Source organism: Nesoenas mayeri, assembly GCF_963082525.1.
Source record: "Nesoenas mayeri genome assembly, chromosome: 6".
Taxonomy (NCBI): Eukaryota; Metazoa; Chordata; class Aves; order Columbiformes; family Columbidae; genus Nesoenas; species Nesoenas mayeri.
In genome coordinates, this window is record NC_137545.1 from 33,518,107 (window position 1) to 33,530,800 (window position 12,694).

General features: G+C 42.1%; 1 protein-coding gene across 4 annotated transcripts in view; it reads left to right on the plus strand.

Moving 5' to 3' along the window:
* The window catches only part of KALRN (kalirin RhoGEF kinase), a gene marked incomplete at both ends in the record, with an annotated part of 504,008 nt that overhangs the window by 168,624 nt on the left and 322,690 nt on the right, over positions 1–12,694 (plus strand). For all 4 annotated transcript variants that reach the window (XM_080346391.1, XM_080346393.1, XM_080346392.1 and 1 more), the window contains one exon: positions 5,387–5,501. In XM_080346391.1, the coding sequence (XP_080202517.1) occupies positions 5,387–5,501 (115 nt within the window). The remainder of the gene's footprint in view (positions 1–5,386; positions 5,502–12,694) is intronic.

Sequence of the window (12,694 nt, forward strand, 5' to 3'; positions counted from 1 at the left end):
GTTTTCTTTTAATGCAGTATGCCTTGTGCCATCACTGCAATATCCCTGTATGATTTGTGGAGGAAAAATGATGTAATCTCACTTCTGGGAAGAAATGCTGAATTTAGCTGAATGGTCTCTGTAAAAACTAGAAGAAAGGGAGATGGGAAGAACTGGTAAGCAAGCCACTGATGGGCAAAGCCATCAAGAAAGGATTTTGTAGGAAGAATGCAAGACATATATGGCTAAATAGTTGTTCTCAGTGTACTTTGTGCCCTGAAGAACATGTGTTTTTCTGACTCCTTTTTCCAGAGCACTAATAACTAGACCATCTGTTCGCCTCTCTAAATCAGAGCAAAGCCCATGAAAACCCACCTTGAAAAACAATTAGAAATTTTCATCTGTTTGTTTTAACATTTAATAACTGTAATTAGCAAACCTAATGACATGTTTGATTATTGCATTCCATGTCTGTAAACCCAGTGGGAGGCAGGAGAAGAGACATATTGATTAGAGCAATTGAGACTCTTTACTCCCTTCGATTTTTTTATTTCCTTTCAAAACAATATGCTTGGTAGTTCTCTGAAGAGACTGTACATGTAAAATTAATGTTCAGATCATGGCTGACTTCGGGCAATACTATCCTCCTTGGGTGAATTACTTATAAGCAGAGACAGAGTTTCTATAATGTTTTCAGTTGCTGAATTTTAGCCTAAGCACTATGGAGATCTAACACAGTGGACTAAGAGTCAGAAAACCTCGTTTCTAGTCCTGGTTCTTCAAGTGACTTGCTGTGGCATCTGGGCTGAAATTCTTCCACTTTCTGTACCTCTGTATTCCCCTCAATAAAAAATTAAAGAGATAATAAAGAGGGGAAAAAAGTATAAAGTCCCTGTACAGCCAATGCCAAAAGATTTTCTTCTCCTCTAGTTGTTGTTACTCCCTGCCTAGAGGCTCCATTAGAGGAGATGAGTGCCCTAATATAGGCATGTTGGGTGTCTAAAGTTAGATGGTGGTAATATTTTATTTAGTCTGCCTAAAAAAACCCTGAAGTTTTCAGTTATAAAGCACAATGGAAAAGCTACATATTGTTAGTATTTAAGAGTAAAGCGCAGTTACTGAATGCTGCAAGTCCTATGGTGAATTAAACATACTATGCTTTGTTCTGGAAGAAACCTGATGTTTCTTAGAATAGTAGAATTCTTTGTACAGTCTCTTCATAAAATTGTGAATTATGCAGGTATTCATAAAAATTAGGGATTGCTAATGAATAATTTGGAAACAAGTAAAGGATTTTAGTATGTATGATGCACTTGTAATAATAATTTCACCCTACTTCTCAGAACATGGAGCAGTACTTTTATCACAAATGTGAATATTTGTTTCTAAACCTCACATTTCTTGGTATTTGCCCCGTGTCTCCTTGTTCTTCTGTGCCATAGGACTAGAAGGAATTGGTCCAGACACTTATTCATCCTTCCATCATCTAGAAACCTCCAACTGGGTCATTGTGTATCCTTCCTCCTCCAAAAAGAATTAACCCATTTTCCCCAGTCTGTCCTGGTAACTTCTGACTCTGTGCTAGAGCCTTATTTATCCTGCTCCCTTGAGGACAGTTTAGATGAACTGTTAAGGGACAATTTGTATCCTAAAGCAAAGACAGGACAGGAATATTCTGGACCCTGTTTCCTTTTCTGTAGCCAAAATCTTTGTGTTACTTTTAGTAAAAGGGGTCAAGAATTTTCTGATTTAACTTTTCCAGTCTACCAGTATTTAGATAATGTTTTTTAATTTATATTTCTTTGCAGAGCTCACTTTGATGGAACTGTAGGTGGAAAAGGGCCCCTGGCCAGAAACACAGCTTTTCATTTACCGAGCTGAGGTGAATGGGCAGCATTGGAGTGATTACAGGGTTACTGGGCTGTGGGAAGCTCATGTCCTGTTGTGGGTGTTTCATATCCTGGGAGACGATTGTAACTGTGGGCTTGGATGTCTCCTGATCTCATCTCTTAGTGCTTTTCCATTTTGTAGAAATATTTAAATAGTTGGGAATGGAGGAGAGGGAGCCTGACTGAGTAGCGTGTTCTTCTGGGATGCAATTCAACTTCAGGCCTCTGCTTCAGTGAATATCTGGAAACTTTTGAAAGCCTTGGTTACATCTTGATATGACAGGAAATTTTTCAAAACCTTGAAAAGCTTCCTGTGTTGAAAAAAAAAAATTCCCTCCAGCTTTAGTTGCTGCATTAGTTTGCTGTTCTATAGGCTGGCTTGCTTTTCTGTTGGACACGTCATGTATGATATAATGGTTTTGGCACTGGTACAGTGTGTGAAATAATCTCCACAAAGGGAGAATGTGATTAAAATGAGGGTTGTGGGTTTTTTGTACGCATATTGTATTGACTTTGCATGGCAAGGTTTTGGTAGTGGGGATGCTATAGGTGTGGCTTTTGTGAGAAGCTACTAGAAGCTTCCCCTATGTCTCAGAGAACCAAGGCTAGCTGGCTCCAAGATGGACCCACTGCTGGCCAAGGCTTAGCCCATCTGCAACAAGAGGTTAATGGTGAGAAGGTATCTACCAGCAACTCATGAAGCACCCCACACCATAGCAGGTAGATGTGCCCAAAGGAGACCGTTATCCTGTAGGAAGCCTGGGCTGTAGAAGGATCCTGATAGGACCTGTGGCCCCGTAGAGAAAGAAGCCCACGCTGGAGAAGGTTTGCTGGCAGGACTTATGACCCCACTGGGGAATCACACTGGAACAGTCTGTTCCTGAAGGACTTAACCATGGAAGGGACCCACACTGGAGCAGTTCATGAAGAACTGCAGTCTGTGGGAAGGGATCACATTGGAGATGTTTGTGGAGGACTGCCTCCTACGGGAGGGACCCCATGCTGGAGTAGCAGAAGAGTGTGAGGAGTTCTACCCCTGGGGAGGAAGGAACAGCAGGGATAATGTGTGATGAACTGACTATAAACCCCACTCCCTGTCTACCTGTGCTGCTGTGAGGGAGAAGGTAGAGAAATTGTGATTGAAGTTGAGCCAGGAAGAAGGTGTTTTAAGATTTAGTTTTTGTTTCTCGTTATCCCGGTCTGATTTTATTGGTGATAAGTTAAACTAATTTTCCTAAGTTGAGTCTGTTTTTGCCTGTGACAATAACTGGTGAGTGATCTCCCCCTGTCCTTATCTTGACCCACGAGCTTTTCATTATATTTTTTGTCCTGTGTCTAGCTGAGGAGGGGAGAGACAGAGTGGCTTTGGTGGGCACCTGATGTCCAGCTTGTGTCAACCCACTACACATATGTATATACATAGGTCTCAAAATAAAACTGAGCTTATTTCTTTGCAAATGGACTCCTTGTTATATTATACTCCTGTTCTCATGCCAGCTGGCAGGTGCATGAATCAACCAAGGTAAGACCAAATTCCCACAGATCTTCCTGACCTTCATGGTGTGAAGCCAAAGACAAACATCAGGCACAGAGATTTGAGTGGAGATTTAGACAGGACAGTTTTGTACTCCATATGTGTTCCTGGATGCATGAAGGCTCAAAATGAAGATGGCATGTCTTTGCTTCTCTATTTGTACAAATCAGATATGACCTGTGTCCAATGGAGAGTTGCACAATTTAGCCCTTCAGATATATAGCATCCATGGAAAAAAGATATACTTTTTTGAAAAAATGTATATATAATAATAACATTGTTATTTTATCTGCTCCTATGTGACCTGGTCATGTAGGGAGACACTTTGTTTTATAAGGTGAGCTTGTACCTATTGTGACATCAACTGAACGGACAATTTCAGGATAAAATGGACAAGGGGGTATGTTGTCAGGTGGGACCTGGATCTACAAGTGACTTCTCTGTTCCGTAGAAAGGGAGAGCTGGAAAACCTGTGCCTTGGTGGTACATCTGTGTATCTCATCAGTTTGGTTTCTAGTTTGTGCACCTGCAGGAACTCCTGCCCTATGAGGCACCTCCTTGATTCCTGATCTAAAATCTGCCCAGAACAATTCTTTGCCTGTGGTGATCCAGGTTACTATTTTTCCAAGCACACATGTGCTTCTCTGACAGCAGAGCCGCTTAGAACTCTTCCTACCCAACAAAGGTGTTTAGGAGCCTTATAGAAGTCATGGCCCCACAGATTGGGGTTGTCCTGTGCTCTGTACTAGAGAATGCAGTGTGGATGGGTGCTAGAGATGTGCATGTCCTTGTATTGCTTTACTCTTCTTGTTGGCCAGGTAATTCAGTTCAGAGAAGCAGGTGATTTTCCTTTCTCAAAAGCAGTATTTCTGTTAAAAGGATTATATTTTCAATGGAAAAGCACAAACCCATCTGCATTTTTACAGCTTATTTGCAAAGTCCTTGGAGTTCTGTGCTAGCTTTTTGAACTGTAGGTTTGCTGTGACTTTTCTCCTAGATAACAATGTAAACATGTATCTAACACACAATTCCTAAAAAAATCCTGCTATACTATATCAAGAAAGAACTGTACATTGTGTAAGGCGCTAGATTTCAGTTTCAAGCTTATTAAACTTTATTCCCAGCAAAAAATAAGGTGCTTGTAGAATAGGTTGTATTCACCACTGTGATTGTATGATTCAGAAGAGAGTCATTCCTTTATGGCTAAACTTTTAGATGCTTGCTGTAAAACATTAAGTGTCAGACACTGGCAGTTTAAAAGGAATGGGTTTTAAGACAGGAAAGCTACAGAAAAAAACAAAACAAAACAAAAAAAAACCACACCAAAAAACAACAAACCAAAAATCATTCTAATTGCCAACAACACTAGAAAAGAAAGCGTAGAAGGCATGAATTTCTAATCAAAATTACAGTTTCAATTTTAATTGAATTGCCAGATAGGTTAGAACAGGGGTGTCAAACTCATTTTCACCAGGGGCCACATCAGCCTTGCAGTTGCCTGTAATTTTTGGACTGTATAAATGTAGGAGCGGTTTGACATCCCTGGATTAGAATGTCTTACTTGCCTACACATTACTGGAATACATCACTTCTAACTGGCAGGACAGTGTAAACTATCAGGCAATGAACAATGCAGCACACTGAATAACAGTGAAAAATACTTTCACTTTCTTGATGTGGACCAGTTTAAAACTATCCTCACAGTGTGATTTCATTAGCATTGCCTGCTTGGATTGGTAGTTATATTAAATTTGATGGGATTAGGTGAAAATCAGAAGAAATGTGGATTTTTTTTTTTTCTATTTCCTCCTTTTGAAGCTCCAGCAACTGCAAGCATTTCTTCCTTAATTAGGCAAGCCTGAAAGCCACAAAGCCTGCAAGATCTCTTGAATGTGCTGCAATTTGTGTTTATCAATTCAGCGCACATAGTTTTTTTGACATGTGCTTCCTGCCCGATTTTCTAACAATCCTTTATTTTCCGCAGGTGGCCGTGATAAACGAGGTGGTCCTGTCTTGACCTTCCCAGCCCGCAGCAATCACGACAGAATAAGACAGGAAGACCTTCGGAAACTTGTGACTTATTTGGCCAGTGTGCCAAGGTAAAGCTAGAAAGAAAACACTTCAAAGCTCAGGGTGGATGGGTGGGTGGGGAACTTGTTCTTGGCAGTTGCTGATTTCCAAGTATTAACATTTAGTACCTTTAGTTCTTGGGACAGAGAAACAAAAGTGTTCCCTTCCTCCTCCTGTGTATGGTCCGATGGATTTTATTGCGCACGTGGTAGTACAGGAGCCCCAGAGCGGAGGTGCTGTGAGCAAACCCAGTCTTCAGGCTCGTGACAGCAGCGAGGGGCAGCTCTCATCCCTCATGTTTCTGTGTGGGTCTTCTAGAAGAGTGGAAAGGGAGGAGAGTGCTTAGAGGTCTGCAGTTAAACAAAACAAGCTAGGGAGAGCCTGCTGTTGCTTTTTAGTACCTTGTGGGAGGCTCAGGAAAGCTGGGGTAGGGGGCAGTAGTTGCTGAAGAGTAGAGCTTGCCCCACATGAGGAGGCAGATCTTCCTGCTTCAGCACTTGCCAGAGCTTTCTTCAGGCTTGGGAAGAAAAGTGGGTGGACTAAGGGGGAAGCATTCAAAGAAAGGCATTTCAAATGGTTCTGCATGCAAACCAGCACCTTTCTCTACATTAGTCCACATGTGCTTTCTCCAACGTGCAGGTCCCCATCCCTTTCCTAGGGATGCTGAAGGACAGATCTGTTGCCACTGCATATTTATCTTTGCAAGATTTAGGAGACAGTTAGTAGGCCTCAGTGCCCAGGTGGGTGTTTCTGAGCCAAAGTTTAATGTCTCTGAGAGTAGGAGGCTGTGTACATCCTCATCCACCTTCCTTTCCCTATTTTCAAGTTTGCCAAACATCCTTATCCAATAACCACTGCACTGGTTATTGAGGTGAAGGTTATGCCAGGGCAAGTGAGGTGCTGAGAAGGGATGTTCAGCGTTGCAATGACACACCCTGTGCCACCCAGGAGCTCCCACTTTTTAAAACTTAGGGTATAGTGCTCCTGTTTTTGCAGAGTGCAAAGTTAACACCTGAGGGCAGAGGAGCTGGCTGCATCTGGAAGTCAAGAGGGAAGTCAAGCTCAGTCTTTGCTGATGCTTTGTGTTGCCTCACTCTGAATCAGTCCAGCAATTATTTTTCTCAGATGATGCAGAATCTGGGGTGCACATTGAAGGAGCTCATACAAGACCCAGCTGCTTGTTGTGCTAGAAACACTAAAAAAGCTTTCTCCCTCATGGTCTCTACTGCAAAGCCTTGTTCTGCCCTGATGTTTGAAGCATTTGAAGGACCTCTCTCTAGCTATACCTGAGAACGTTCCTTGCTCTGTGGTACAACCTCCCATCATGAAAATGTGCCCAGCAGTGAGAGACTGGCTACTCATGAAGCATTTTCACCAGTTTCCCAAGGATCCTTGCAGATTGGTACTGTGGAGGCATCAACCAAAGTGCAGTCTTCTGTTTAGGATGTTACACTTTGAGAGGTGTGGAATAGAAAGCAGCAAGAGTGATCAGTGGTCTGGAAAAAGTGACCTGCCAAGGAAGGACGAAGAGGGTAGAGGTTGCTCAGCCTAGCGAACAGAAGAGAATAAGTAGGGTCTTTAAAAGCATGTTGTAATGCTGCAAAAGGAAAGGGTTTGTGGGGCTAGGACAAGAAAGAAAAGCGTTATCCTGAAGCAAGGGAAGCTTAGTCTGGATATGAGGGAAAGATTTCTGATGAATTCCCATTAGCACTGGAATAAGTCATCTAATTTCTTCTTAAATTCCTCCACAGCTCTACAGGCAAACCTCTGGTGTGGGTATGGTTGTCACAGAGAGGCAATGAATCAGGAGGTGACTTCTTTAAGTTCCTCCTAGTCCTGTCTTGCCTGGTGCCACAGCTGTGAACTCACTGCTGTAGGAGGGAAATGTGATCACAAACTTTATGGGTTCGGCACGTGGGATTGTGTAACTTGTGTGGTGTGATAAAACTCTGAAAATTCTTTTTCCCTAAATATTATGTTCACTTCAACAAGAGTGGCCAGAAGAGCTTTCAAACTGATTTACTTTCTGGAGACAAGTAGACGAAAGGAACAGTTTGAATTCATATCAGTGGCTCACAGTTCATATTCATTCCAGGATGAGTTGATGTAGTAAATAACTGCATCAGCCATCCACCAAAATAAACAGTTTCATCAGCAGAGACTCTGAACAGGGTGTTGGGAGAAACTGGTCTGATGTTCAGAGTGCTGAAAGGGCGCAAGTTTTCTGTGCTAGTAGAAAAACTAGAAATTCTTCTTTAGGAAAAAAAGTAAGAATGTAATTTATCATATTGACAGTAGTATAATAATGCTTTATTCTCAATGCAGTGGTTTCTCAGTTGGACAGATTGCTTTCCACATTGATACTATCTGTCACTTAACCCTTGTTTTATATCTTAATGAAGGGGGCAGAGTTGGAGCAGTGCTGGGAGCTTGGAGCAGGTAGGAGATTGGTGATGAAATACACTAATAAATTAGGGTAAGTGAAACCAGGGTCTTGCTAGCAGCTTTCACAGTTTGTGATTCAGCTTTCCACAATTCCTGCTTCAAAACCAGAACAGTAATGTGCCTTCTGTGGAAGTATCAATGTATGTTTGAGGTAGAGACGAGTAGCGAGTGCTTTCATGAAGCATGGAGTCCAGATCAGGCAGGTACCTGCAGTCGGGGGTGTTCTGTGTGGCTGAGGATCACTGCTTGGGAGGTTAAGTCTTTAGATCTAGCAACAGGGTTTGTTCATCTCCCAAAATGGTCACCTTGCAGCCTGTAGTACCTGGAGTGACTTGGGGGTCCTATAGGACTCAAAGGACTGATCCTGCAGTCTTGGATACTAGGAGGAGAAGACAGTGAGAGGCTATCTGACACTGGATAAATGTGGTCCTGGTTTGCTACTGTACACTGGTTCTTTCAGGCATATCGAGTCTGTATCTCCAAACAGTTCCACTATAATTAATTCCTAAGAAACAAATATGTTATTCATTAGAAGTAAAGATAATTTCCATGGATGCCAGGCTTCTCCCACTCTGCCATTTTCTGTTTGTTTTACGTTTGCACTAATGCTTTCTGGATAGGCAAGGCTGTATATCTTGTGAATCAGGATAGCTCCTATTTAAATGCAAATTTAAATGGGATATGATGTTTAGAAATTTGAAGGGTGTAACTGAACCTAGGATAATATGGTGTTTGTGATTGGGGGAGCTGAAGGGGAATTTTCTGGCCTCACTGTGGGTTTTATTTTTTAACACTAGTGCAGTACCATCTATTCCGGTAGACTGAGTTTTGATTTATATGTGTGTAAATGAAACTAACACCAGGCCAATCTCCTCTGCGAGCCCTTTGGAATTAAGAATTAAGTTATGCATAGGCTATAGGAGGATAAAAAGGAGACAGAATAATTTTAGCCTAAGTTATCTCCTCCCATGGTGAAGCAATATGATGAAGGAAATGTTCTCTGTCAGCTATAGTGAATCTTCCGGCTGAACACATCAATCTGTTTTGGAGCCAAGATAAGCAGTCTTCTCTGCTGTCTGCAGAGGGGGAAACCCGAGATGCCTTGGGGGCCTGTGTTTTTAAAGACATCTACTTCTTACTTGTCCTCTGTTTAAAAACCTACTCAAATATTTCCCTGTTTTGGGGGACATCCAGGGCTCACAACAGTAGCAAAATGTTTCCGAGGAACAGCCCTGTGTTTAAACAGCTCAGCAGTGCTGCCCCAGTTCAATGAAAGGTGCTAGGATCCATAAAACAATTTATGTGCCTCTACTAATTAGTTCAGTGATTGAGGCCTTTTAAAATTAGATGAACAATACAGTGTATCGCAACATGTAGCAATACGTGTCCAATCTTGGATTTATTTTAAGATCTTCTCTGATGACCTGTGGTACTGTGTATATTAGCTCCTCTAGTCAGGAGCAGCATGAAACTCATTTCGCTGATTGATAGGACTTAAACCCTAGAGCTCTACTTTCTGTTACATGATACTAACACAAAAGAAGCTTTTGAGGATCATTTTTTTTCTGGAGGCTCTTTTGTAACACTACAAAAATAACCACGTATTTTAAAAATAACACCAGGGACTTTGTACTAATTTTAGTAACCAAATATCTGGTGCCATCCGTAAGATAATTATTCCACCATACACTTGCATAAAAATACCACAGTAAAAAATGCAGCACAGCTAATGAGGCTAATGTAGGTTTAGTATTTTCTTCAGATATACTTTGATTTTTATTTTTTTTTTAATATTTTAATTGTATTAGGAGTATATAACTGATGTGAATGCTAGTGAATTTAAAAGCCTTTCGTCACTTGATAACCAGTTCAAATCCAGCCTCCATTGTATGCGGTATTGGAATGTGATGTTACTTTTGCCATCTGTTAGGGATTGGGGGACTTCTGTGGAAATAGTTGGTGGTCTCACCTTGTTCTGTTAAAAGGCTTCAGACTACATCACTCTATTATGGTTCCTGTGTCCACTTTCTGATCACCTCGGGACCAAGTGATAGGTTATCTCTTGTTGGAGATCAGCTCCTCAAAAGAGGATCTCTGATTTCCTTCCAGCTGTAGTAACAACCTGCTGAGGCATTTTATTCCTAGAGAAGTTGGTTGTGGCTATAACAGATGTCAAAATTCTGCAGTGTCTACAGTTGCCATCCCAGCAAGCTGCCCCGTTTACCACAAACTGCTGGAAAATTTGGACTTCCGAGGAGTGCAGAGGGAGTAACAGGAGCTGTCAGAACCTGGGAAACAGGAGTTACGAGAAAAGATTGAAGGTGTTGGGGATGCTTGGTTTAAAGAGATAGAAAGTGAAAGTTATGTGATTACAATCCAGTATGCAACACTGAACTAAAGGAAATAATCTGATCTCAGTGTACATGGCAAATGGGACAAAAAGAAATGAGTTAAAATAATAGATTGAAGAAACGAAGCTGGCTTCTTGTAACACCTTTGAGACCCTGTTAGAAAGCATATCAGAAATGACCCAGGTACTGTCACTCCTCTCTTGCAGCAGAGGGACTTATTTTTAAATAGGTACAAGTTTTTAATTTCCTGTATTTATTTTTAATCCCTGGATTTATTTTGAAATTTTGTCCAAACCTAAAGTAAATGGGAGCTTTCTGAATCCGTTTCCAAATCACTTCCTGCTTTCATTGCCTGATGCTGTTTTCTTGGATACTGTAAGGATCAGCCTTGCACCGCTCTGGACCTAGAACAAATGTCCTGTATTCCTCAGCAGGAGCTGAGCGTGCTCCTAGACTGGTTCCAGCTCTGTTAGCTGCTGGGCCGTGCTCTGCCTTCCAGTTGAGTAATTCTGCAAGTGTTTTCAGACTGGTTTTGTGATGAACATCACAAAATAGCATGATACAGAGCTTAGTAGTTAATGTACTGTGAATTGCGCAGCTCACGTAGCCTTTTTCTTCTACAGACCAATAAAAGACAGGGTAAGCTGGGCTCGGCATATCACTTCTACCAGCAACTATCAATATCTTCTATTTGGTCTAGTAGAAGCATCTCTCATCTCCCTATTGTGAAACAGAGGCAAATGAGAGTGACGTACTGCTGAGACAAAATCAAACATGAGAACACACACACACAAAAAGGTTGATGTTGTTTCAAGACTAAGTTCCTTATTTGAAATAAATTCCTTAAAGGGCACAGAAAATGTTTTGCAAATCCCTTTGTAAATTGTCCAGCTTGGATCCAAAAGTGTTTGCTCCATTTTAGAAGATCAGAAAATCCGTTACTGTTTCTTCCTACTAACTTCTTCAATATTTCTATATTTTAAGTAGTAGTTTGCTCCATTTTATTATATATTAGTTGTGTTCCAATAAATAATGAAATTACTGACTGCCACATGCAGAGAAACTAGGATTTCAACTTGCCATTGTGTTTTTAAGCATTCTATTCAACACTCAACATCTGCTTAATTTTAGACTATAAATCTGCAATTGAAAGCAGTTAATATGAAGGAATCCCTCATTTATTGTGTCTGAATTACTTCCAAGGCAATTGTTCTTTTTTAGAGGGGAGGGAAGAGGGCCCAGTGTTCTCGTACTGCCAACCATGCAGACTCATGCTGAGATTTCAAAGTCATATTGGGTTCTTTCTGGTTCACCTAACATCTCCAACATAAATATTCTCCAGCGGGTTACTCATTTGAAGATTTAGGATTGTGGAGGTAGCACTACAGGCCAAATTTAACATACAAAGAAAACGCACAGGTCTGGAAGATCCGTTGTCACGCTACTTTTCCAGCCCGCTGGGAGCTGTCATGCCTTCTTCAGCAGAGTCGGGAGACAGGACTCAATGGGGGCACAAATCTGATGGAATAAAAGGTCACAGTTTTATTTTCTGCTCTTCCCAAACAGCAAAGAAAATGTCTCTACCTGGTTCTTTTGGTTTTACTGGTCTACCCTTTTTTGCTCCAGCCCTGCTGTCCTGCCTGTGGGCTGTTTCTCCTCATCAGAGGTAGCACATTCAGGCTGCAAGTTCAGAGCAGCCAGAAGGATGACAGTTACAGGAGTTGTTACCTGCAGCTCCTGTCTTCCCAGGTCCACTGAGGAAAAAAGCCCCCAGAACAGGCTGCTGTTCCCAAGCTGTAACTCCACAGCATCACTGCACCTTTCTTCTCTCTCTCTCACTGGGAGAGGATGGACTGGAGTGCTACTAAAATGCAGCGGAGGTAGAGATGCTTGTGGCAGCACTTCCAACCAAAGGGGTGGACAAGGGGGCTGAACTGGAAATATTGCCCTCCTGTAAGGATGGGGATCCCTTGCAATGGCATCAGTTGAGCCTCCTCAAGGCGATATGAGAGGCTGATGGCCCAGGGGTCTGAGTATTGCCACAGCACTGAGAAAACCCCCAGCTGTCTTCTCTGGGGAGCTTCAGACATTGCTCAGCTTTCCCGCACAGGATGAGTGCCTGCCCTGTGCAGTTGCTTCCCACATCACCATATTTTTGTTAGCAATGTTGAAGTTAGTGTCTGACTGCATTTCCAACAGGTGATGTGGGCCAGGGAAGGATTCTGATCAGATTTCTCCAAATCTGGAGAAAACAGCAAAACAACCATCCCCATCCCCTCCATGCCATGCACACTACCATTGCTGGGATGCAGGAGCTGCCATCACTGAGTGACATCTGGAGGTGCCGGTGTGGTCCAGGGCCTGATCCCATCCCCTGAGCTGTCTCACGTAGAGCTGCGCTGCTGCACTCTGCTTTTTGAGCTCCA